The sequence below is a fragment of the Pygocentrus nattereri genome, chromosome 8 (assembly GCF_015220715.1).
Source record: "Pygocentrus nattereri isolate fPygNat1 chromosome 8, fPygNat1.pri, whole genome shotgun sequence".
In the NCBI taxonomy this organism is placed as follows: Eukaryota; Metazoa; Chordata; class Actinopteri; order Characiformes; family Serrasalmidae; genus Pygocentrus; species Pygocentrus nattereri.
This window is the reverse complement of record NC_051218.1, coordinates 3,081,898-3,106,949: the sequence shown is the minus strand read 5'-3', so window position 1 is coordinate 3,106,949 and position 25,052 is coordinate 3,081,898. Positions and strand designations below refer to the sequence as shown.

Here is a 25,052-nt window from a genome sequence, read left to right as displayed (position 1 = left end):
TAGGATGTTCTCTGCTTTTGGTTTCTGATAATTACCTCTATAATAGGTCACTTTCACACTAAATGTTTGGATACGGTTTACTTGACCGTGATGTTTTGTATTCATCAGTTCAGCCTGTATGGATATGATATAGCTAAACAGTGGGTTTCACGTTGTGTGCTCCAGTGGGACAACTGTTTAAGCTTTTCTCGTATCATCAGGTGATCTAAGTTTGAATGCCCTACGACAAAAAAAACTTCTTCATCGCTGGGTTATCAGCCAGCGCCGATAAAACCATAGGTCACCAATATTCGCCCATGTTATCAGCCGGCTGATATTATTGGCCAACAGATATAGGTCTAGGTTGACTGTGGATGTGGGTTAAGGTTAAAGCAATGAGAGCTGATAGCAGGGCTTTAGATTTCAGACCTCAGCGTCGTTACTGGCATTAGGCTGATGTGAGATGTGATGTTAGAGCTGCTGAGTAATATGTAGGGCCCTCTTTGAGCTGCAGAAGCCGGTATGATATCACCTGGTCAACTTACATGTTTTGTTGATTTTCTGTGTGAAAATAAGTGAACAAGAGTGGCTGATTGGTGTGGTTGGTTAGTGTAGTGGTTAACACCTCTGCCTTCTACGCTGTAGACTGGGGTTCAATCCCCGCCTGTGTAAACACCCTACACTATACCAATAAGAGTCCTTGGGCAAGACTCCTAACACCACCTTCGCCTACCTGTATAAACTGATCAAATTGTAAGTCGCTCTGGATAAGAGTGTCGGCCAAATGCTATAAATGTAAATAAAATGAACACATTCTCTACAGAGATGCACTTCGCATACATTAACATGTAGTGCGCATATATTTAAATATGAGGAAATACGTGCACATATATTTTTCTTTGTTTTTTTATATTACAGTCAAACGCGTAATGACAGGTAGTGTATATGTAAATATATTTTACTTTGTTGGGAAATGTTGTGCCCTGCAAATGGACTGGCGACCTGTCCAGGCTGTATCCTTCCTTCTGCCCACTGACCGCTGGGATAGGATCCAGCAACACGGAAGGATAAGCGGTTCAGAAAGAGTGTGTGTTTGGGGGGGGGTGATACTAGGACCTTATATATTGACATACAGTGCACAAATATTTTAAATATTGGGAAAAATAAGAAAATAAGAACATGTAGTTTGTTTGTTTACAGATTTTGGCATATTCAGGGTCTTTGTTTTTTTCACTTATGTGCCAGTTTTAGGTGTTTTTACAGTCCTCTTCTGATAATAGACTTAATGTGTATTGAGTCTGGTTTGGCTGAGAGAAGCTTCAAACCATGAACTGCTGGCTTTGGGTTCATCAGCACATTCTCACCTGCATCCTCATTACATTCATTACAGACCGTCTAATCAATGAGAATTCACTTCATTTATTAAACCATCCAGGACACTCGCTCTCCACCCCACTCTCTCTCTTCCCATTCACTCTTTCTTCTTTCTCTAGTTCTCTCTCTCTCTCTCTTATTCTCCCTCCTTCATTCTCTCTCTCTATCTGTTCTTCTCTCATCTCTCTCTTTCTCTCACTTCTGTCTTGTTCTCTCAATCTGTTCTTCTCTCATCTCTCTCTAGATCTTTCTCTTCTCTCTCTTAGCCTCTCCCTCTGTCCCTGTCGCTTCCGTCTACTACATTCTCTTCTCTTTTAGTTTCTCTCTCTCCTTTCCTTCTCTTGCTCTCTGACTATCTCTCTGTCTCCTTTCTGTTTTCCCCCTCTCTTTCTCCCCCTTCCCTCTCTCTCTCTCTCTCTCTCTCTCTCTCTCTCTCTCTCTCACACTCCCTTCTTGTTTTCTCCTGCTCTTTCTGTCTCCCCTCTCATTCTCTCTCCCTTTTATTCTCTCTCTCTCTTAATATCTCACTCCCCTCTCTCTTTCTCTCTCTCCCTTCTCTTTCATTCTCTTCCTCTTTTTCTACCTGTCTCCCCTCTGTCTCTCTCACTCTCTCTCTCTGTCTTCCTCTGTCTCTCCCTCCCATCTTTTGCTCTGTCTCTCCCTCCCATCTTTTGCTCTCTCTCTCTCTCTCTCTCTCTCTCTCTCTCTCTCTCTCTCTCTCTCTCTCTCTCTCTCTCCCTCTCTCCCTCTGTTATGTCTCTCCTCCTCCTCCCTGCGTCTTAAAGGCATCTCTACATGGTTAAACCTCTCTCTCTCTCTGCCGCGCGGCGCGATGCTGTACTCGTCTCTGCAGCAGCGCGCGCCCTCAGCCCCGTGGCTGCGGTGTGTTGGCCGCTCGCGTGGCTCCGCGCGCTCCGCCGCCGTGGCCATGATGCGGATGGCCGGCTGGAACACTAACGGTCGTTACGCGCGCGATTTTCTCCACAGCGACTGTGTGATCGACGAGAAGACGGTGGTGCTGCAGAAGAAGGACAATGAAGGCTTCGGCTTCGTGCTGCGAGGGGCCAAAGGTAGGAGAGGGGCCACGCTGCTGCCCCCCAACCCCAGATGTGAACTGGTTGTCTGCCCTGTCCCCACCCCCACAGTGCATGTGGTGTGTTCGTTTTGCCACCCCCCACCCCCCCAACCCACAGCGCATGTGATGTATTTACTTGCCCTGTCACTCCAGTGCATTAGGTGGGCTTTTTTTGCCCCCTCACATGAGAGCATGCGTAGTATTTCCACCAACAACCCAGCCACAGTGCATGCGTTGCCTTTATTTGCCCCCCTGCTCCCACAGTGCACACGCTGTGTTTATCAGCCCCTCACTTACCCTCACTCCGGTGCATGTCCTGGTTTTATTTGCTCCCTTAGCTCTATATGCTATGTTTATTTGCCCCCACCCCTTTCCAGTACCTCTGTTTCATTTGCCCTGTATCCACCCCAGTCCAGTGCATGTAATATGTTTACTTAACCACTTAACCCAGTGCATGTGCTGTGTTTATTAGCCCACCCCCCCATCTCCGATGCATATTTGCCCTTCTGCTACAGTGCATATAATACATTTGTTTGCCCCCACTCTCACTCCAGTGCATATGGTGCAATTGTTTACCCTTTTCTGACCCACTCCAGTTCATATGCTCTATTTATTTGCTCCACCCTCACTCAAGTGCGTCTGAAATACGTCAGTGTTTGTTTACCTGCCCCCTCACACCAGTGCCTATAGCATAATTATTTACCCCCAAACCCATCCCATTGCATGTGCATCTCCAAATCCAGTGCATATTTGCCCCCTCCTCCACTCTAGTGCTTGTGGTGTATTTATTTATACCCCCCCACCCCCCCACCCCCCCGTGCATATACGGTAATTATTCTCACACACCGACTCACCCCATGTGCTGTGTCCAGTGCATTCTTGCCCTACTCCACTGTGCCTGTGGTACATTTACTTGCCCCCCCACCTTTATTTCAGTACATGGATATTTATTTGTCCCCCACCTTTACCACCCTTACGTTATTGTTTGCCCCCCACCCTCACCACACTTTATTTATTTGCCTCCCAACCTCACCTCCTTAATTTTATTTATTTGCCCCCACCCTCACCACCCTTACTTCATTATTTGCCCCCACCCTTACTTTATCTTTCACCCCCACCCTCACCATGCATACTTTATTTATTTGCTCCCACCCTCACTTTATTTATTTGCCCCACCCTCACTTTATTTATTTGCTCCCACCCTCACTTTATTTATTTGCCCCACCCTCACTTTATTTATTTGCTCCCACCGCCACTTTATTTATTTGCCCCACCCTCACTTTATTTATTTGCCCCACCCTCACTTTATTTATTTGCCCCACCCTCACTTTATTTATTTGCCCCACCCTCACTTTATTTATTTGCTCCCACCCTCACTTTATTTATTTGCTCCCACCCTCACTTTATTTATTTGCTCCCACCGCCACTTTATTTATTTGCCCCACCCTCACTTTATTTATTTGCTCCCACCCTCACTTTATTTATTTGCCCCACCCTCACTTTATTTATTTGCTCCCACCCTCACTTTATTTATTTGCCCCACCCTCACTTTATTTATTTGCCCCACCCTCACTTTATTTATTTGCTCCCACCCTCACTTTATTTATATGCTCCCACCCTCACTTTATTTATTTGCCCCACCCTCACTTTATTTATTTGCCCCACCCTCACTTTATTTATTTGCTCCCACCCTCACTTTATTTATATGCTCCCACCCTCACTTTATTTATTTGCCCCACCCTCACTTTATTTATTTGCTCCCACCCTCACTTTATTTATATGCTCCCACCCTCACTTTATTTATTTGCCCCACCCTCACTTTATTTATTTGCTCCCACCCTCACTTTATTTATATGCTCCCACCCTCACTTTATTTATTTGCCCCACCCTCACTTTATTTATTTGCTCCCACCCTCACTTTATTTCTTTACCCCATCCTCACTTTATTTCTTTGCCCCATCCTCACCACCCTCACTTTATTTATTTGCACCCACCCTCACTTAATTTTTTTGCCCCCCCCCCCCCTCACCACCCTTACTTTTTTTTTGCCCCCCCCCCTCCTCCACTCTCACCACCCTTACTTTTTTTACCCCCTCCCCACCCTTACTATACTTTTGCCCCCCCACCTTAACCATTCTCCCTTTATTTATTTGCCCCCCCACCCTTACCTCAGTGCACGTATTGTGCTTATTTGCCCCATCTTACCTCCTAAAGCAATGCAGTTACCCCGCATCTCCACCTCGTACACACCTACCTGCAGTTCAGGTCCCCCAGCTGTGTAGCCTCAGCAGCTGAACTTTGTTTTTGGCTTGTTTGTTGTTTTTCTGTTTGTTTGTCTGCAGGTTGTTGTTTTATTTTGATTAATGTGGATTGTAGAGATACTCTGTATTTGTATGCATACATATGTAGGCATGTGTGTGTGTATGTATGTATATATATACAGTATGTTTAGCTTTTAGCGGCGACAGTGCTCAGAGGATGGCTTGGCTGCTCTCCATAAAGCAAAATGCCTTTTTCCCCAAAAATCTCGCGTTTGCTGAGGTTAAGGTTGGGGTTGGGTTAGGAGGAGCACATCCGTCATGTAGTTACGGACATGGAAACACCCTACAAAGAGTGGAGTACACGTGCATATGGGTCTAGCGTTAGAGACAGCAGCGCCCAAGGACTGCACTGCACTCTGCACTCAGCTTCTGCCTGAGTGACCGCTGCACTCGGCTGTCTTTCTGAGACTCGGCTGTGCTTCCTCTGCTGCATCTCCTCCACTTGGCGTAATGCAGCGCTGTTAATTTGCCCGAGATGTCGATGTAAAGCTCATAAATATAGTAATTGTAGGAGGCTACTGTTCCTTTGATGAGGTGCTGATTAGTGCTGCTCGTGAAATATCTTGACGGTCTAAAGCGGAAAACAGACATGAACAGATATTACAGCAGATTTAATACCTTCAGTCTCGCACAGTTCGTGTGTCTAACGACACTTAAAGGTCCCCAAACTTACTGTTAAGAAAATGACATTTTCTGCCACGCAAGTGGAAAGCGAGCGTGCTATGCCACTGGGACGCTGGCTGAATCCTGGACAAGCTTATGTCAGTGCTGCAGTGTGTGAGTGCACAGCCTCTGAGCTGAAACTACAGTAGCTGCCGTGGAGGGCGAGCGCAGCAGCTCTGAGGCAGTGAGGAACACTCTGCAGCCCGGCCATCACTCTGATTCTGTGGCCTCAGGACCACAGAGTCCGATCACTGATGGCAGCCCCCTCACTAAAGTGCACGTCATGCTTCTCTGTATGTTCCGCATGCGGTTTTGCACTTATGTCATGATTTTTTTTCTCACGTTTGCAGCAGTAAAACAGTGACTGTGTTGACTAAGTTTGTTTGAATTTTCCAGACAAAGAGGAGTCCAATCTATTAAAAATATATTTGGCAAAACATATCAAATCTAGCCAGTGTATCAAATATTTATCATGATGACGATATTATAGCATTATTCAACCCATTTTATAGAATTTGACCTGTTTTGAGAAATAATGCATACACTGGTTGTTAATAATATTAATAATATTAATAATAATAATAATAATTTTGGTTGTTTTAAGAAAAAATGCTTGAAATAAGTAAAATGATCAGTGGAATGTGACACTTTTACTAGATTACTTAAAAAATTGCATAAAACAAGCAAACTGTCTAGAAATTCTAAATAATGAGAAATATTAGATGCATGGATGAGATTTGCAGTGTCATCATTTTAGTTCAGCTGTAGACTTTAGGCTCTATCTATCCTCACTGGATACTCCAGCTTTGTTGAAAACATCTTGTACATCTTGTAGATAAGCAGTAAAAAGTACACAGGGTCTCTAGGCCTCGTGGAGATTTGGTACAGAGCATCTCAAGCCCTGGCCTATAAACTTTTTCTCTATCTGGTTTGTCCTGCTCTTTTGGGGACCCCCAGCCGACACCCCGATTGAGGAGTTTACCCCCACGCCGGCCTTTCCCGCCCTGCAGTACCTGGAGTCTGTGGATGAGGGAGGAGTGGCGTGGCAGGCTGGACTCCGGACTGGAGACTTCCTCATCGAGGTAAGAAAAAGGCTGGAGCTGTGTTTGAAATGTGTTTGTGTCCTGTGTTGGAAAATCAGGAGCACTAAATAGTGAAAAGAAACGGTCATCTAATGACTCTTCAACACTGGAGCATTACACCAAACACTATTATTGTGAAGAGAAAGGGCTCCTAATCACTATTCTCTACTTTGGAGCACTATATAGAGCACTATTATAGTGAACAGACATGGCCCCTAATCACTGTTTCCTACACTGTAGGACTATACAGAACACTAATATAGTGAACTGAAATGTCCGGTTTTCACTATTCCCTACATCGAAGCACTATACAGTATACTATATACAATATACTATACACTATACCTCTATTATACTGAACAGAAATAGCCCCTGATCACTATTCCCTGCAGTGGAGCACTGCACAGATCACTAATATAGTGAACAGAATTGGCCGAAAAATCAGGAGCACTATATAGAACTTTACATAGATCACATAAACACTAAGGTTACACAGGTTGTTCACCACTCTGCCCCAGTTGCCACATTCCCTTGTATATGGCGCAGTGCATTGTGGGTATTCTGTGTCTGATTGGGTATATTGTTTGTGTACTACCTATTGAGGTGCATTGTGGGATTGTAAGTGTGAACTGGATGTTCAGCACTGTTTTCAGACCATTGCAAAATGGTAGGCTCCCAAATGAATGCACTACTTAGTATAGGTGGCTTGGGGGGGTACAGTACTTCTGTAGTACTTGAGTGAAGGCAGATGTATTCTATCTATACTTATAGCGGAGTAAAAATGCAAAGGTATGAAAAGTAAAAGCACTTTATGTTTAAAACCTGGTCTTAGCCACAGTCACACAGGTCTACTTGAGAGAACTAATAAAATTACAATTTAAAAAGTACTTTTACTTTTCATACTTAATTATATACATTCACAAGAAAGTACTTCTGCATTTTTACTCAAGTGGAAATATGGATAGAATACTTTTACAAAGTGTGCTTTGTGTGCTTTTTTTAAGTAATATTTACCAACAGTACATGTACTTTTACTCTAGTACAGAGGTACTATACTCATTCTAACAATGTACTGCTTTATTTTATTAAGAGTACAGAAGTACTGTGTTTCGTCCACCCTTGATAGTTGGTAGGACATAGTTTTGGACACCATAAGAGCCATAAGAGCTGTGTTTATAAGTAATTTGCACTTGTAAAAGCTGCCCTGCTGAATATGTTCTGTCACATTTAGAGTGGAAAAAAGAAGCATTCTGCTTTTTGATTGGTGGAATCATTTTGTCAACATATAACGGTGCATACACTGACCAGGCTTAACATCACGACCACCTCCTCGTTTCTACGCTCACTGTCCATTTGATCAGCTCCACTTACTGTATAGCTGCACTCTGTAGTTCTACAGTTACAGCCTGTAGTCCATCTGTTTCTCTGATACTCTGTTACCCTGTTCTTCAGTGGTCAGGACCCCCATGGACCCTCACAGAGCAGGTACTATTTGGGTGGTGGATCATTCTCAGTAGTAGCACTGACGTGGTGGTGGTGTGTTAGTGTGTGTTGTGCTGGTCTGAGTGGATCAGACACAGCAGTGCTGCTGGAGTTTTTAAACACCTCAGTGTTGCTGCTGGATTGTAGAGCTGGACGAACTACACAATTCATGTACTTGAGTTAAAGTAGAGACCCCCAAGGTAAAATATTCCTCCAGTAAAAGTAGAAGTTCCTCCCTTTAGACCTCCACTTGAGTAAAAGTACTAAAGTATTTGCCTTCAAATGTACTTAAGTATAAAGTAAAAGTACTAAAAGAGTAATTCAGGCTCTGATGTCCTGTTATCATTTTTATAACCAGACTGGCTTCATGAACTCATTTCAGGTGAAAGTCCTCCAGCGTCTCTCTTGGTAAACCAGTCTTTTAATAGAACGTCATTAATTAGTGACGCTGACGTCTATTAAAATGATCAGAAGCACAAAACACTGAAGGTAAACAGTTTCCATCAGGGAGAACCGAGTGGCTCTGAAATCACTTTTTACACACAAGCAAAGTTTCAGTTTCAGATTTATTTACAACTTAGTTCCAAGTTTCAGTTTAATAAAAACTGACTTTAAACGGAAAAAAACTGGCTTTTAAAAAGGAACGACAGATTTCTCAAAATGTAGGAGGAAAAAGTCGGATATTAGACTCTGAAATGTAGTGGAGTGAAAGGAAAAAGTCGCCCAGTAACGGAGAAACTTCAGTACAGATACACCAAAAAATACTAAAGTACAGAAACTAATTACATTTACTCAGTTACTGTCCTCCACTGCTGGACTGAGACGAGTCCACCAACCAAAAATATCCAGCCAACAGTGTCCTCTGGGCAGCGTCCTGTGACCACTGATGAAGGACTAGAGCACGACCAACACAAACTGCGCAGCAGCAGATGAGCTGTCGTCTCTGACTTTACATCTACAAGGTAGGAGTGTCTAATAGAGTGGACAGTGAGTGGACACAGTGTTTAAAAACTCCAGCAGCACTGCTGTGTCTGATCCACTCAGACCAGCACAACACACACTAACACCCCACCACCGCGTCAGTGTTACTGCAGTGCTGAGAATGATCCACCACCCAAACAGTACCTGCTCTGTGAGGGTCCATGGGGGTCCTGACCACTGAAGAACAGGGTAACAGAGTATCAGAGAAACAGATGGACTACAGTCTGTAACTGTAGAACTACAGAGTGCAGCTATACAGTCAGTGGAGCTGATAAAGTGGACAGTGAGTGTAGAAACAAGGAGGTGGTCAGGATGTTATTCCTGGTCAGTGTATATAACTATAAATATGCAATATATTAATAACAAAAGACATTAATAGCACAATTAAATCCTGTTTCTGCTATGGCTCGCTGGGCGTTGTGTTTGGGATTTGTGTCTAGGTGAGCTGGCTTTAGATCCGCTTCGAATAACATCCTCTTCCCAGTACTGGAAGCTTCCCACCTATGGATCCTGAAGTGGATGTGTTGAATCATTCACATGCTTGTGTCAACAGGAGAACATTTATATAAAGCCTGAGAGTGCGAACATGAGGGAAGGTCACAGTTACATCTTTAATGAGAGCACAGAGGCCCATACACACACACACACACACACACACACACACACACACACACACACACGTCCTGGAAGAGGCTGTGAGAGCACACGGTGGTCTTCCCTACAGGAAGCACTTCCTTCCTGCCTTCCTGGCTCGATTGCGATTGTGGGGAAAGTCAAGGCAAAGCTGTTAACATGAGCATGTCACTACTGTCAAAATAAAACCTTGTAACTGCTTGTTTTATACAGTATTTAAAATGATAGTTGGACTTTACATCTTATGATAAATAGACCAATAAAAATTCCAAAAAGTCCAAAATTTTATTCAATCTGGTCACATTCATGTACATCATACAACATGCTTGCCCATATAGTATAATAATGTTCATATTCTTCAACCCTTGTGACATAAAAGAGGTTGATGTAGTATGTAAACATTGTTAGTTTCCAAAAATATCATTCACTCTCCATTCAATTCAGTCCCAGTATAGAAACTAGCCTGCAAAAACAGCCTGTTTTGGATTTGTTGTTTTCATGCCAGCCTTCCAACACACTTCCATACATCCACACGTTCACACTTAAGGCATGTAGCCTCACCCATTCACACTGACGTTATGATGTGCATTTCAGCCCCGACTGCATTTTGACTGAAGCATGATACAGAGCAGCCAATCACAACAGAGCTCATTTACATATATCGATCTTAAAGGCACAGTAACCTAAAACAGACATTTTAATTAGGAGAGTTAAGGAGAGGTTGGAAAACGGTCATATAAGAATGAAATGCAGCTGTTTTTCCATACATAAAACCATACAAGCGGTGTGAGTGGGCCTCGCTGTAAAAACGCAGGGAAGAAAAATGCTGGGACCCTTTAAAGTTAAGAATGGTTTTCCGTGTCCTGTAAAGCGTCATACAGGGTTTTATTATAATACTGACGTTGTAATGCGCATTTCAGTGGTTCAGTGGTTTCGTGGTTGGTTAGTATAGTGGGTAACATCTCTGCCTTCCAGGCTGTAGGCTTGGGTTCAATCCCTGCCTGGGCAAACACCCTACACTATACCTATAAGAGTCCTTGGGCAAGACTCCTAACACCGCCTTCCTGTGTAAAATGATCAAATTGTAAGTCTCTCTGGATAAGAGTGTCAGCCAAATGCCATACATGTAAATTTACAGAGCAACCAATCATAACAGAGCTCATTTACATACAGTATATCAATCTTAAAGGTGCAGGAATAAAAACTGCCATTTTAATTAGGACAGCTGGAAGGAAAGGTTGGAAAACGGTCATGTGAAAATGAACTATGGCTGTTTTTCACACATAAAACCAGACAAATGGTCTTTGAAAAATGTTGGGACTCTTTAATCATTCAGGGTTTATTATTATATGTATGTATTATATATATACCTGAATGAGGTACAATACAGAGCACCCAATCATAACAGGGCTCCTTTACATATATCAATCTTAAAGGCACAGTCACCTAAAACAGGCATTGTAATCAGGAGGGTTAAGGAGAGGTTGGAAAACGTTTGTGTAAAAATGAAGTGCGGCTGTTTATGGCACAATAAACCACACGAAGGGTGGGAGCGGACCTCACCGTAAAAAAAAACAGGGTCGAAAAAATGTTGGATTTGGACCCTTCAAAGTTAAGAATGGTTTTCCGTGTCCTGTAAAGCATCATTTCAGACGCACAGGCTTTCATTCTCACGCCGACGTTGTGCTTTTGGTCGTTTGTTCTAATGAATTGCTTTCGCTTTGAAATGACACAGAGCTTTTTGAAATGTTCTCAATTAAGGCAGCGGTTGAAAATGTCAGAGCAGGGAGTGATCATCTGCTTAACCCTTTCAGCACAAGTGATTATACAGCTGCAAGCTGATGGTGGCTTAAACTGGAAAGACTGTGTCGCTAAGCTTCCTTGTAATGATTAAAATAGAAGGAAAACCCAGCTGAGCAGATGAGCAGTGTGAGTAGACAGAAGATCACTTTTGCTCGATGCCTGACGTTCTGCTTTCATTACAGATTCTATTGACACACTGTTATATTACATATGTAAGGGCATTTGTGTATGTAGTGCTATCCTCTTTGTGCCTATATAGTACTGTGCAAGAGTCCAAGACCATCATCCATGCACTTCATTTCCAGTTAGAGCAGCCATCAAGTACAACTTGAAGAAGAAATCAAAGAAAAATAAGTGAAAAACTGGAGTTTCCAAAACTGATAAAAAAAGCTACAGAGAAAATGGGCCTCCTAACAACCACCTGGAAGACCTGGTAGACACCAAAACTGCCCCCATCAGACAAACAGCACTTAAAGCTTTCATCAAGTTTCAAGTTTTTTCAAATTTGTCATTTGCACAACATGTCAGGACATTTCTGCATTGAAATGCTTGTGGTGAGGCTCAGATTATCACTCTACAGAAAGAAAATAAGTCAAAGTAAAACATAAAAAACAAACTGAAAATGTATTAAATATACACAAAATTTAGAGACAATATACTTATTTTAATAAATAATAAATAATACTTATTTTATAATAGATAATAATACATATGTATATATAATATATTTATAATATGTACTTAGATTTTATATACAATATCATTTTAAAGTGACTTAAGTGACTTAATGTTATGGTTATTAAAAGTGACTTAGTGTTAAAGTGTTATTGTCCATAGCTGAGATATATAATCTCTGAGAGAGAGGAGAACATCAAGCTGCTTCAGATCTGAAAACATCCACAGGTGCTTCTGTCCATCCTTCCAGACCACTCAGCGCTGTGGGTCTGAAAGGATGTGTAGCTGATCAAGAAGAGCCTCACTGAGAAAAGGAGACGGACCACCCCAGGGTCCAGACCTCAGCACCACTGAATGGGTTTGATTACTTCAGAAAATCGACCAGCTTCTCAGACTGAGCTTTGGAGGCGTGTCTGCAGGTTCTTTGAGGAGCTGAAAGTGAGGCTCCTGAAAGGAGTGGAAGCTGGAATGAAGGGAAAGAGGGACTCAGTGAACACTGAACATGTTCTGTTCAGTTTAACACTGATAAATGAATAACTTAGTGGCAGTTTTGAATTTATAAACTAAATTTGAAAAGGATGGCCTCAGCTAAACCTTATACCTTCTGACCCCCCCCCCCACCTCTCCCAAACTGCAGTGCTGATCTGTCGGTCACTGAGGATAAGGTCAGGGTTAGATGGAGCACACTAGCATTCACATACACAGCGGGGTGTGTCTAAAAAAGGACAAGATCAAGGATGCTAATTGCTGAACGCTGTCACTGAATAAACCTTAAATGAGCTGCAGGGAGAGTGACCATCGGCTGAGGCTCCTCATCTCCATATCAGCAAAAATCAGTTCAGCTGCATGCAGAATTCATGGAAGCACTCACTCAGTGCTCAGAGAGGGGATCATTAGTGAAAGGACGGCCGACTGGAAGGAGAAACAGGGCATGAGAAATGCAGCTGTGAGTGCGATGTATGAATTATTTGATGGGGTTTCAGGGGTTTGTGTTGGCTGAAGATGCTGCCGGTGAAATCACAACTAACCAGTCAGGTTATGGTGCCATATGGTGCCAATGATAAACAATTGTTTTGGTCAATTTCTCAAAGATCACAGTGAATTCTGCACAGAGAATTGAATCCGGAATTTGTTTGGTAAGCAGTCAGCATCCTCCATGCTCTTTAGCCTTAATCAAGGATTAAAACGAGATGTAAACATAAGTCAGAGGGATTTGGTGTGAACTGGTTCATTGTAGTGAAATTATCCGACTCCGATTTCTGTACAGTGGTGGTGATAGAAATCAAGGGTCACAATTTTAGCCATGTTATTTTCTATATATAATGTTAATTGTTGTAAAATGTTGGGAAACATGAAAAGAAACCTTTTCATTGGGGTCGTTTTTGCATTACAGCGCCTTTTATGTACCTTTCCGGCATAAAAAAGGTACTTTAAAGGCCAAAAAACTAAAATAAAAACTAAAAACTAAAATAACACAGTGTCTCGGGCATTATTTGTAACCATTTCATGTAATAAAGTTCTGTGAGGGTCGCTTTAGGCGTGGACTACTGGCGAATCACACATCAAACCACTCTGAATGACTCTTTTTTCATCTGAATCATTTAATTATGCATCAATTTTGAAAAATCAATGGAAATTCATGACATGCTCAGAACAGTGTATGATGGCATGTTATGATTATGCAGAAAGTTTTGAAAAATTCGGCGGAATTTCCCTGTAAATTCTGTAAGAAAATGAACGGTCTAGTGTTTCTGCTCTTGGTCATTTCAGCCCTCTCCTGATGACCTTGCAAACATTAAGCACACTTTAATCGTGCGGTCAATGTTATTGACTGCCATTCTGTCCAGAAGCTCAGGGGACTTTTTACAGCTTCAGAGACGGCACTGCTGCGTGCTCGGACTGATGGATGTGTCGGAGGTCTCTGTGTGTGTGCTGCCTCTCTGCTCCTTCTCCTGAGATGGTCCGGATTACTAGCGCTTGTAGGCCTCCGTCTAGACCTCCTGTCCACTTCTTTAAGTTACAGTCAACAGTAGGTTGTTGTTGTTTATAATTTTTGTAGCTTTCCTTTCGCATCCCTACGCCCCACCTCATACCCCCAGGTCCACCAAAAGTTGCTTCCATCCCTCAGCATCTCTAACTGTGAACATGAAGGGGAATTCATCCATCCATCCATCCATTTTCTAAGCCGCTTCTCCGTCAGGGTCGCGGGGGGATGCTGGAGCCTATCCCAGCAGTCTTCGGGCGGAAGGCAGGATACACCCTGGACAGGTTGCCAGAAGGGGAATTCAGTTGCTCAAAAAGTCAGCATAATTAAATGGTTAAGATGTAAGCAAAGTCATTCAGAGTGGTCTGATGTGAAACGAGCTGTTTTAGAGCTTAAACTTACTGGGTCAGAACTGTTTGCAGTGGTGGTGGTAGGAACCAGACGTCTGAATGTTTAATGTCTCTAAAACCTGCCTCACAGAAAGTATTACATGAAATGTTTATGAATGTGCTGCCTAATGTCGGGCACATCATTTTGTGTTAAGCTTTTGGCTTAAAACATCCTTTGTGAAATACATTCATGGTGGAGGGACGTGTGGAGCACAGTCCAAGGCAGAATAGTCCCCAGTAAGCTTTACCACTGTTTTCCCGTCATCTGCAATACGTATAAAAACTCAGAAATCCTGTGTAGCTTCACTGGTGGAACTGGATAGTAAATAAAAAGGCTATATCTGTGAGTCGGTAAGTTTCTCTATAATTAACTATTTCACGTCAACTCAGTCTGAATGATTTTGTTTACATTTTGACGATTGAAATATGCAGAAATTTTAAAAACTCCTTGTAATTATTTTTAAAATGGACCTTTTTTTATATTCGTTGATGCCTCTGGTCATATTAAGCGTGATTCATTTATTATTTAAAAGGTAAAATGTTTGCTTTTTCATTGTCTGTAAAGATTTGACTCTGTGAAAATAGGCCTTTAGTCCCACAGCCTCACGTAGAGCTGCAGCAAGCCTTAAATATGTTTTAATGTTTTAAGAGAAATATTAGCTGATCGCATATATGGACTGAAAGTCGATACTGATACATGATGGATCGTTCCATCTCTAATGGAATAGAGGATCTATACTGGATCTCTCATCTCTCATCTTGGGGGCAGTCGTGGGCTGGAGGTTAGGGAACTGGCCCTGTGACCGGAAGGTCGCCGGTTAGATCCCCAGTGCCGACAGTCCGTGACTGAGGTGTCCTTGAGCAAGACACCTAACCCCCAATTGCTCCCCGGGCGCTGTGGATAGGGCTGCCCACCGCTCCGGGCAAGTGTGCTCACTGCCCCCTAGTGTGTGTTCACTAGTGTGTATGTGGTGTTTCACTTCATGGATGGATTAAATGCGGAGGTGGAATTTCCCCGTTTGTGGGATTAAAAAAGTATCACTTAACAAGCAAGTCAACTTTTATATCAGGGGTTTTATTGGGTTTAAATGTTATTTGTTCATTGTGTCAGGTCAGTTGTCCGGGGTTGTTTGATATGACGAAAGCTGCAGTTGTGCTGTACGTTTTTTCTCGGAACAGCCGTCTTTGTGGAGAGGTGTGAATAGTTTTCACAGCAGGGGGTCTCACTCCTCCATTTTCGCCCCTCGTTGCTCACTAGCAGCTCAACACAAAGTCAGAACAGTTCACACACAGAAAGGCAACAGTGTCCTAGTTCACTTCATAACAGAATTACAGGGGAAAAATATTTTATTTCATTAAGTGAATTAAAAAAAGCCGATTCAATTGCTGGTCCCCCAGCTGACTAGCCATTAGAGGGCCTGCAGAAAAAGGCCACAAAGGCTACATTACCAGGTTGATGTGGCTCAGATCTGGTGTTTTCAGGGCTGTGTGGACGCAAATCTGATCTTTTCAAATTCGACCTGAGTCACTTTCATATGTGGTCCTAGATTGGATGCGTAGCAGATCTGTGACCATGTGACCTTAATGTGATGCTCAGTTCAGAAAACATTGCTTTTTTTTCCACTGCGTGTGCCCCATCATTCAGCGTTACCATGGCAGCAGCGCCAAACAGACTTTAAAGCCTGTAAACGGTGGAAAAGCAGCTCGTCTCACCTTTTTCTCCTCCGTCTGGCTCTAATAAAGAAGCTGAGAGCTGATCAGAGTTAATGATCTTCTCAGCGAAGCTCATTCTGCTCGTTAGTTTGTGCTGATGATGCAGTGGTTCAGTCACGTGATGTTACTGAGTAGGAGGAGCTCATGAGGGTCAGTTCAGGCCGGTTCATCACATTAATGACAGATTTGAGTCGCTTACCTAAACCGGTGTGAACTGTCGGGTCAGAGAGAACGGATCTGAGCAAAACTCAGATTTGAGCGATGAGTCTTGTAGCCAAATGCATAAGATACGAGGAATCACGCTTAAAATGACCAGGGACATAAACTAACAAGGTAAATATAGTCAGTGGTGAGTTCAGGTTGACTAGGGCTTAAACGAGCAGCCTCTGTTCTTCTTGCTTCACTAGAAACCTGCAAACTTCTATGTGTGCTTTCTCAACATCATCCTGGTGGCTAGTCCAGTTTTTTTTTTTTTTTTTGGCAGACCTTCTTCATGCCTTCCTGTCAGTGTTAGAGATCCTGCAGGAAGCTCCAAAGCCGAGCAGCAGCTTTGCTGAAAATACACACACTCCCACTGGCCTCAGTGTGTGGGCACGAGCATCTCTCGCTCGTCCCTCTCATCTCACTCCTCTCTCGCTCTCCTGCTCCTTACATCTTCCTGTTCGCTTCTCATGGCTGCTGTATTCTCCTCCTCTCTTCTTCTTGTCTTCTCTCCTCCTCTCCTGGATTGACTCGAGTCTTCCTCTCCTCTCTCCTCTCATCAGCTGTTGCTTTCCTTTGTTCTTCTCTCCTCCACCTCCTTTGTAATGTCTGTATTAGCTTAGACACTTCGCACAAGGTCACTGCGTGCCCACATTGTGGTGTCCATTTGATGAAAAGTATGTATTATTGATATGTGCGTGTATTATTGATCAGTCTTGTTCACCCACACTGTAGATTGAATAGGCTCGTCACTCTCAGTACAGAACAAGCTTTATTCTGTTTCTTGGTGACAGAACAGAAAACGAGGAGTCACTCGCAACCACAGTACTCCAGTTAACGACCACGCGGGGAATACGGTCAGGAGGGAGAGGCAGGAGATTCAGTTCCGGTCCAGGGTGAACACCTATATGGAGCAACCTCTACGGGTCATAGTTATAATATTAATAATAATAATTAAAAGCAGCTAGGAAGGGAAAGTTTGTGAGTAAACCTTTAACTTGGCAAGCCAGGTATTAATGCTTCAGAAGTTAAAGCAGTTGCACAACATTGTTGCTTTTGGTGACCTAAGTGGGTTCATATACAGGGAGATTCACTCGAAAGAGGCCCCGAATATTCTGCTGTAGCTCCCGTTAGGATGAAACCTTGCCGGATGTGTAATAGGTTGTGTTACATGCGGTGCTGGAAGTGATCTCCGTTTTCTGCCAGACACATTCCGATGCAGCGCTCCATGTAATATTTCCCTTTTTGCAGCTCTCTGACATGCTGAATAAGACCTCTCAGTCTCCTGTGCTAAGCGTCTCAGAGGTTTCATAGTCCTACAACATTTTCGGACGGCCTCCGCCATGAGAAGGGGTCGATGATCCCGTCATTTACAGTTTCCTTACCATCTTCTGAATAACACTCTTTGAGAGTACGTCACAAACACCATATTTCTTCCTAAATTCACTCTGACATCGCTTAAATGAACTGGTGGCCCATTAGGTTCGTACCATGAAGACATGCTGCTCAATGCTGTGCACCACCATCCTGATGAGAAGATCGCACGTTGTTTCATTCAGATTGCTTCGTCCTAGTGAGGGTTATTACAGAATATTAGGGGCCTCTTTCGAGTGAATCTCCCTGCTGTAATTCCAGATACTTGCTGTGGTGTTGCTAGGAGGTACCGTATGATATTCCGGCTTGCTGTTAGGGTGTTGTTTGCTGGTTGTTGGGTGCTTGCTAGGCTGGATTTGTGTTTTCCTCTGCTTGGCATTCTGGAAAGTTCTGCATGCAGCAGAGTGAAGCAGCAGCAGGCAGACAGGCTGTGGACTGCAGGATATGCCTGCGAGCTTCCTCACGGCCTGATAGCCGCACTGACTGTCATCAACCTGCCCATTCCACAGCATGCGCAGCTCTGAAACAGCACAGGACGACACGCGATAACCGCCACTAATCCGCCACACCGAGCCAAACCAAACCAGCATTTTTCATTGCTTATTTATGTAGCGCTTCTCTTACAAACAGGTTCAAAATGCTGTACAGGTCGACACGAGATCTCAAGATCCAGGAAAAGCCTACAAAACAGAGAGAACAGTATTTATGGTTGTTTGTGTTGCTTGATCACACCTGTGAGTGATACAAACAACCTATCATGCAGAGGTATGTGCTGACCTGGTCTGGTCCATGCGTGCGGTGACGAACCAGGGCTCATGTTGTAACACGGAGCAACGGTCACCTAGCAACCAGCAGCAGTATTGTGTCTGAGCACAGTACTGAAAGCAGCACAGCGTTTTTTTTTTCATGCCTCATGTAAACATTTTGGATCCACCGGCTCTCAGCGCACGCAAAATAGTGCAGGGCAATATCCACCTGCTGTATTAAAACACCAACCCGTATCAGGACACGGCTGCTGTTAGTTTGCCTTTCGGGCCTGATTCTTATAATAGACGCATCTGTAATCTCTCTTGAGCCTCTGTCAGCGAGGCTGTCGGCATCCATTCAAGAGCAGTTTCTTCTCATCTGTAGCTGGAGATCAAGACTACTGCCGATTTTTTGTGTGGATTGCTTTAGAGCACGCTGTTTAAAATCACGCGGTTCTAGGAAGCTTATTTACTTTGCATTTCTTGGTAGAGGACCTTTACATCGCATTGACGTACTTTAAAAACTCATTTTCCTTGTGTGTCTAAATAAACCAGTTTAATGTGGCATTTAAACAATGTTCCCAGTCCTTACAGTCCACACGTGGAAACCGAGCTACAGGAAGAACTGTTTTAGTGACGTGTCCATCTGATCAGCTCCACTTACTGTATAGCTGCACTTTGTAGTTCTACAGTTACAGACTGTAGTCCATCTGTTTTAAAACACTGTGTCCACTCACTGTCCACTCTATCAGACACTCCTGCCTCATCAGTCCACCTTGTAGATGTAAAGTCAGAGACAACAGCTCATCTGCTGCTGCACAGTTTGTGCTGGTCATCCTCTAGTCCTTCATCAGTGGTCACAGGACGCTGCCCACAGGACGCTGTTGGCTGGATATTTTTGGTTTGGTGGACGATTCACAGCCCAGGAGAGACAATGAGGTGTTTAAAAACTCCAGCAGCACTGCTGTGTCTGATCCACTCACACCAGCGCAACACACACTAACACACCACCACCAATGATCCACCGCCCAAATAGTACCTGCTCTGTGAGGGTCCATGGGGGTCCTAACCACTGAAGAACAGGGTAACAAAGTACCAGAGAAACAGATGGACTACAGTCTGTAACTGTAGATCTACAGAGTGCAGCTATACAGTAAGTGGAGCATTCATCCTATGAATTTAGCCCCACCCATTCATGCTAAAGTTGTAAGGAGAATTTCTGCCCAGACCGCTTTTTGAATGAGGCACGGTACAGAGCAGCCAATCAGAACAGAGGTCATTTGCATGTGTCAGACCTAAAGACATGGTCATGTAAGAAGAATTATAATACGATATATTACTAAGCATAAGATGTGGATTTCTTAAAGAACCATGAGTTGAAGGGTTCATAGAGAACCAAAAGTGGTAGCTCCTAAGAGAATAGCTCCTAAGAACATGTGATTGAGCTGAGACAGGGTTGAATGTATCAGGCCCCTTGCGCTGACTGCCTGGCGCCATGTGAGTTTCATTTCTGTTCTCCTACGTCATTTTAAGGCTGAATTTGAATGATCTTTATATTCCTTTCATTGGTAAAGCACTTTGAATGGCCGCAGTGCACGTAAAGGTGCTGTAGAAATAAACTTGCTTTGCCTCGCCTTCAGCCGGAGATCCGTGTGAGCGCAGGCTGTAGAGGCAGATCATCACAATGGCGAGCGTAGAGCCATTCATACCATTGTACATGTATATGGATGAGGCAGTGGGATTTGGGATGTCATGGTGCATCAGTTTCACTATATGTTATGGTATTAACTCCCACAGATAATACGCTGTAAACGTTGTATTTATATTCTTCTTAGTCTCTTTACAGTGAAACCTATAATAGGTTCACTGTGTTTCTACAGCATCACTGCTAGCATTAACACAATAAACATCATGACCTTGGTTAAATAGACAGAACAGTATTCATAACAATAGTCATTTTAAGAGACCCTCAGTGGTGTAATATGATAATGGAGGGTGTTTTACATTACGGCTATTTGACCATTAGAGTCTAATACTTTGTCACCTCTTGCTGTAACAGACAAACACCCTCCTTAATGGCTCATACATCAAATGTTTGGATGCAATTACATCATGTACTGTTTTCTGTTATGGTGTTTTGTATGCACAGTTTATTCTGTACTGTACTACTGTACCTATACACCGATCAGGCATAACATTATGACCACCTCCTTGTTTCTACGCTCATTGTCCACTTTATCAGCTCCACTTACTGTATAGCTGGACTCTGTAGTTCTACAGTTACAGACTGTAGTCCATCTGTTTCTCTGATACTCTGTTACCCTCTTCTTCAGTGGTCAGGACCCCCATGGACCCTCACAGAGCAGGCACTATTTGGGTGGTGGATCATTCTCAGCAGTAACACTGATGTGGTGGTGGTGTGTTAGTGTGTGTTGTGCTGGTGCGAGTGGATCAGACTTTTTAACACTGTGTCCACTCACTGTCCACTCTATTAGACACTCCTACCTTGTAGATGTAAAGTCAGAGACGACAGCTCATCTGCTGCTGCGCAGTTTGTGTTGGTCATCCTCTAGTCCATCATCAGTGGTCACAGGACGCTGTTGGCTGGATGTTTTTGATTGGTGGACTGTTGTCAGTCCAACACTGAGGTGTTTAAAAACTCCAGCAGCACTGCTGTGTCTGATCCACTCAGACCAGCACAACACACACTAACACACCCACCACCACGTCAGTGTTACTGCAGAGCTGAGAATGATCCACCACCCAAATAGTACCTGCTCTGTGAGGGTCCATGGGGGTCCTGACCACTGAAGCACAGGGTAAAAGGGGGCTATACAGTAAGTGGAGCTGATAAGATGGAAGATGAGGGTAGAAACAAGAAGGTGATCATAATGTTATGCCTGATTTGTGTGTGTATATATATATATATATATATATATATATATATATATATATATAGATGGTGCATCATATTAGACTCCTCAGTGGGACCACTGTTGAAGTAGGGATGGGCAGTATGTGTGATTGTTTACGTCACAACATTCCACGCTATATTGTTCTGAGCATAACATAGATATTGTCAATACTCAAGGGAAAATTCCATTGATTTTTCAAAATGTTTCCATAATTAAATGATTAAGATGTAAACAAAGTCATTTGGAGTGGTTTGGTGTGAAATGCTTAATTCTAGAGAAACGTACAGAGTCAGAATTGTTCACAGTGGTGGTGATAGGAACCAGACGTCTGAAGAGTGTAGTTTCTCCGAAAGCTCTCACATGAAAGTTATTACATGAAATGTTTACAAATACTTTGCTTAATGCGTGAGAGTTTGTTTTATGATAGTTTTCACCTAAAAGATTTTCAATTTTGGCCCAAAATGTCTATGTTTTTACAACCCCAATTCCAATGAAGTTGGGACGTTGTGTAAAGCATAAATAAAAACAGAATACGATGATTTGCAAATCGTTTTCATCCTATATTCAATTGAACACACTACAAAGACAAGATATTTAATGTTCAAACGGATAAACTTTATTGTTTTTTGCAAATATTCACTCATTTTGAATTTGATGCCTGCAACACGTTCCAAACACAGTGGAACACATTCCACTGTGTTACATCACCTTTCCCTTTAACACTCAATAAGTGTTTGGAAACACTGATTGTTGAAGCTTTGTAGGTGGAATTCTTTCCCATTCTTGCTTGATGTCCAGCTTCAGCTGCTCAGCAGTTCGGGGTCTCCATCGTCGTATTTTGTGCTTCATAATGGGCCACACATTTTCAATGGGAGACGGGTCTGGACTGCAGGCAGGCCAGTCTAGTACCCGCACTCTTTTACTACGAAGCCACGCTGTTGTAACACGTGCAGAATGTGGCTCGGCGTCGTCTTGCTGAAATAAGCAGGACGTCCCTGAAAAAGACGCTGCTTGGATGGCAGCAGATGTTGCTCCAAAACCTGTATGGACCTTTCAGCATTAATGGGGCCTTCACAGATGTGCAGGTTACCCCTGCCATGGGCACTAACACCCCCCCACACCATCAGAGATGCTGGCTTTTGAACTTTGCGCTGAAAACAATCCGGACAGTCCTTTTCCTCTTTGGCCCGGAGGACACAACGTCCATGATTTCCAAAAACAGTGTGAAATGTGGACGCGTCAGACCACAGGACACTTTTCCACTCTGCGTCAGTCCATCTCAGATGAGCTCGGCCCAGAGAAGCCGGCGGCGTTTCTGGGTGGTGTTGATATGTGGCTTCGCTTTGCATGGCAGAGTTTTAACTTGCACTTGTAGACGGAGCGACGAACTGAGTTCACTGACAGTGGTTTTCTGAAGTGTTCCTGAGCCCATGTGGGAATATCCGTTACAGAATGATGTGGGTTTTTAATGCAGCGCCGCCTGAGGGGTCGAAGGTCATGGGCATTCAGCGTTGGTTTTCTGCCTTGCCGCTTACCTGCAGAGATTTCTCCAGATTCTCTGAATCTTTTGATGATATTATGGACTGTAGATGATGAAATCCCTAAATTCCTTGCAGTTGCACGTTGAGAAACGTTGTTCTTAAACTGTTGGACTATTTGCTCACGCAGTTGTTCACAAAGTGGATGCTCCCTTTCAGAGATGCTCCCTTTATACCCAATCATGACACTCACCTGTTTCCAATTAACCTGTTCACCTGTGGAATGTTCCAAACAGTTGTTTTTTGAGCATTCCTCAACTTTCCCAGTCTTTTGTTGCCCCTGTCCCAACTTCTTTGGAACGTGTTGCAGGCATCAAATTCAAATTGAGTGAATATTTGCAAAAAACAATAAAGTTTATCCGTTTGAACATTAAATATCTTGTCTTTGTAGTGTATTCAATTGAATATAGGATGAAAAGGATTTGCAAATCATCGTATTCTGTTTTTATTTATGTTTTACACAACGTCCCAACTTCACTGGAATTGGGGTTGTATATCTGTCCATGGCAGAGAGCTACATGCAAGGCATTGTAAGGCAAAATAGTCCCCTATCAACAAAACTCAGAAGACATGTGTAGGTTTACTGGGGGTCCTGAATTGTACATAAAATAAATCTTGACCCTGGTTCCTATCACCACCACTGGAAACTTCACGGAGAACCATCTCTCATTAGACCACCTTGCATGACTTTGCTTAAATCTCAACAGTTGGTTAATTCAGACATTTTTAAAGATTTGTTGAATTCTCCTTTAAAGAATGCTAATCAACTGCATATATCATTACGAAGAGTTCATAATTAGTCCTGTTTAACTGGACTGCGAAGTGTGAAACGTTGAATAAAAATCTTTGTATATTAAGCTTTTAAATATTTTTTTATCAAGCTTATTAAGCTTTAAATTCTTTTTATCAGTTCCAATTTATCAGACCACAGAATATCAAAATAGAATGATGCATATTGAAAAAAATGAATTATGAAATTGTATTTTGGCCATATCGCTCAGCTCTATGTCAAGAGTTTTGCCCTACAGCCGGGACGTTTGAGTCCCAGTGATGTCGCAACAGGAAGAGATACTAATTATCTGCGATACTTCTGCTGACCGCAGGTTGTCATTATCAGCCAACTGATATATTGATCAGGCTCTAGTTGATTAATGTGCATTGTCTGTCATATACAGCTAAACAGGTAATGTATGTATACATTAGGGCTGTCATACACGCAAATGCAAAAGTTTGGGTGCTTCTGTTCAAATTCCATGAAGTAAAAATACTTCACATCTTCTACAAAGACTCACATCTGTACATTTAAATGCACAATTAATGTTTATTTGCTGCATTTAAAATAAAACACATAAATAATACACATTTTATGTTTTGTTCATTTTTCCAGCAAAAATATTGTACATTAAAATTTGCAGTATTTTTTATTGTATATTTAAGCGTGTGCTCTTTGATACTGAATGTAACATATTGGAAATAATAATAATAATAATAATAATAATAATAATGTGGTCTGTGCCAGGGTTATGCTAAAAATGTGCCATATTTGCTTAATTTTTTCCAATATGCTACATTTAGCATATAAGCGGTAATTTTGCATTAAAATGTTCTCTGTAGACGATGTGTTCATTTGTTTACGTTTAGAAAATAAGCAAACGTCATTTGACCAGGTGCGCCCAAACATTTGACAGTATATCACAGTGTTTTAAGTCTTTTTATGTAACTCTGAGTTTTTCTTTCTAGTTGGGGTATTTTTAAGGTTGATGTTTATTGTTTACTAGTTATTTGTTATTTATTGTCTGGCTAAGTTTTAACTGTTAAAAGCAATTAAGATATCTATCCATCCATCCATCCATCCATCCATCCATCCTCAACCACTTATCCGAGTCCGGGTCACGGGGGCAGCAGCCTAAGCAAAAAGGCCCAGGCCTCCCTCTCCGCCGCCACCTCCTCCAGCTCTTCCGGAGGGATACCGAGGCGTTCCCAAGACAGTCGAGAGATATAATCCCTCCAACATGTCCTGGGTCTTCCCTGGGGTCTCCTCCCCATCGGACATGTCTAGAACACCTCCCCAGGGAGGCGTCCAGAGGCCATCCCTACCAGATGCCCGAACCACCTCAGCTGGCT

General features: G+C 42.8%; 1 protein-coding gene across 6 annotated transcripts in view; it reads left to right on the top strand.

Moving 5' to 3' along the window:
• The window catches only part of shank2b (SH3 and multiple ankyrin repeat domains 2b), a 219,615-nt gene that overhangs the window by 164,640 nt on the left and 29,923 nt on the right, over nucleotides 1-25,052 (top strand). For all 6 annotated transcript variants that reach the window (XM_037540580.1, XM_037540579.1, XM_037540578.1 and 3 more), the window contains 2 exons: nucleotides 2,341-2,423; nucleotides 6,370-6,494. In XM_037540580.1, coding sequence (XP_037396477.1) covers nucleotides 2,341-2,423; nucleotides 6,370-6,494 — 208 coding nt within the window. The remainder of the gene's footprint in view (nucleotides 1-2,340; nucleotides 2,424-6,369; nucleotides 6,495-25,052) is intronic.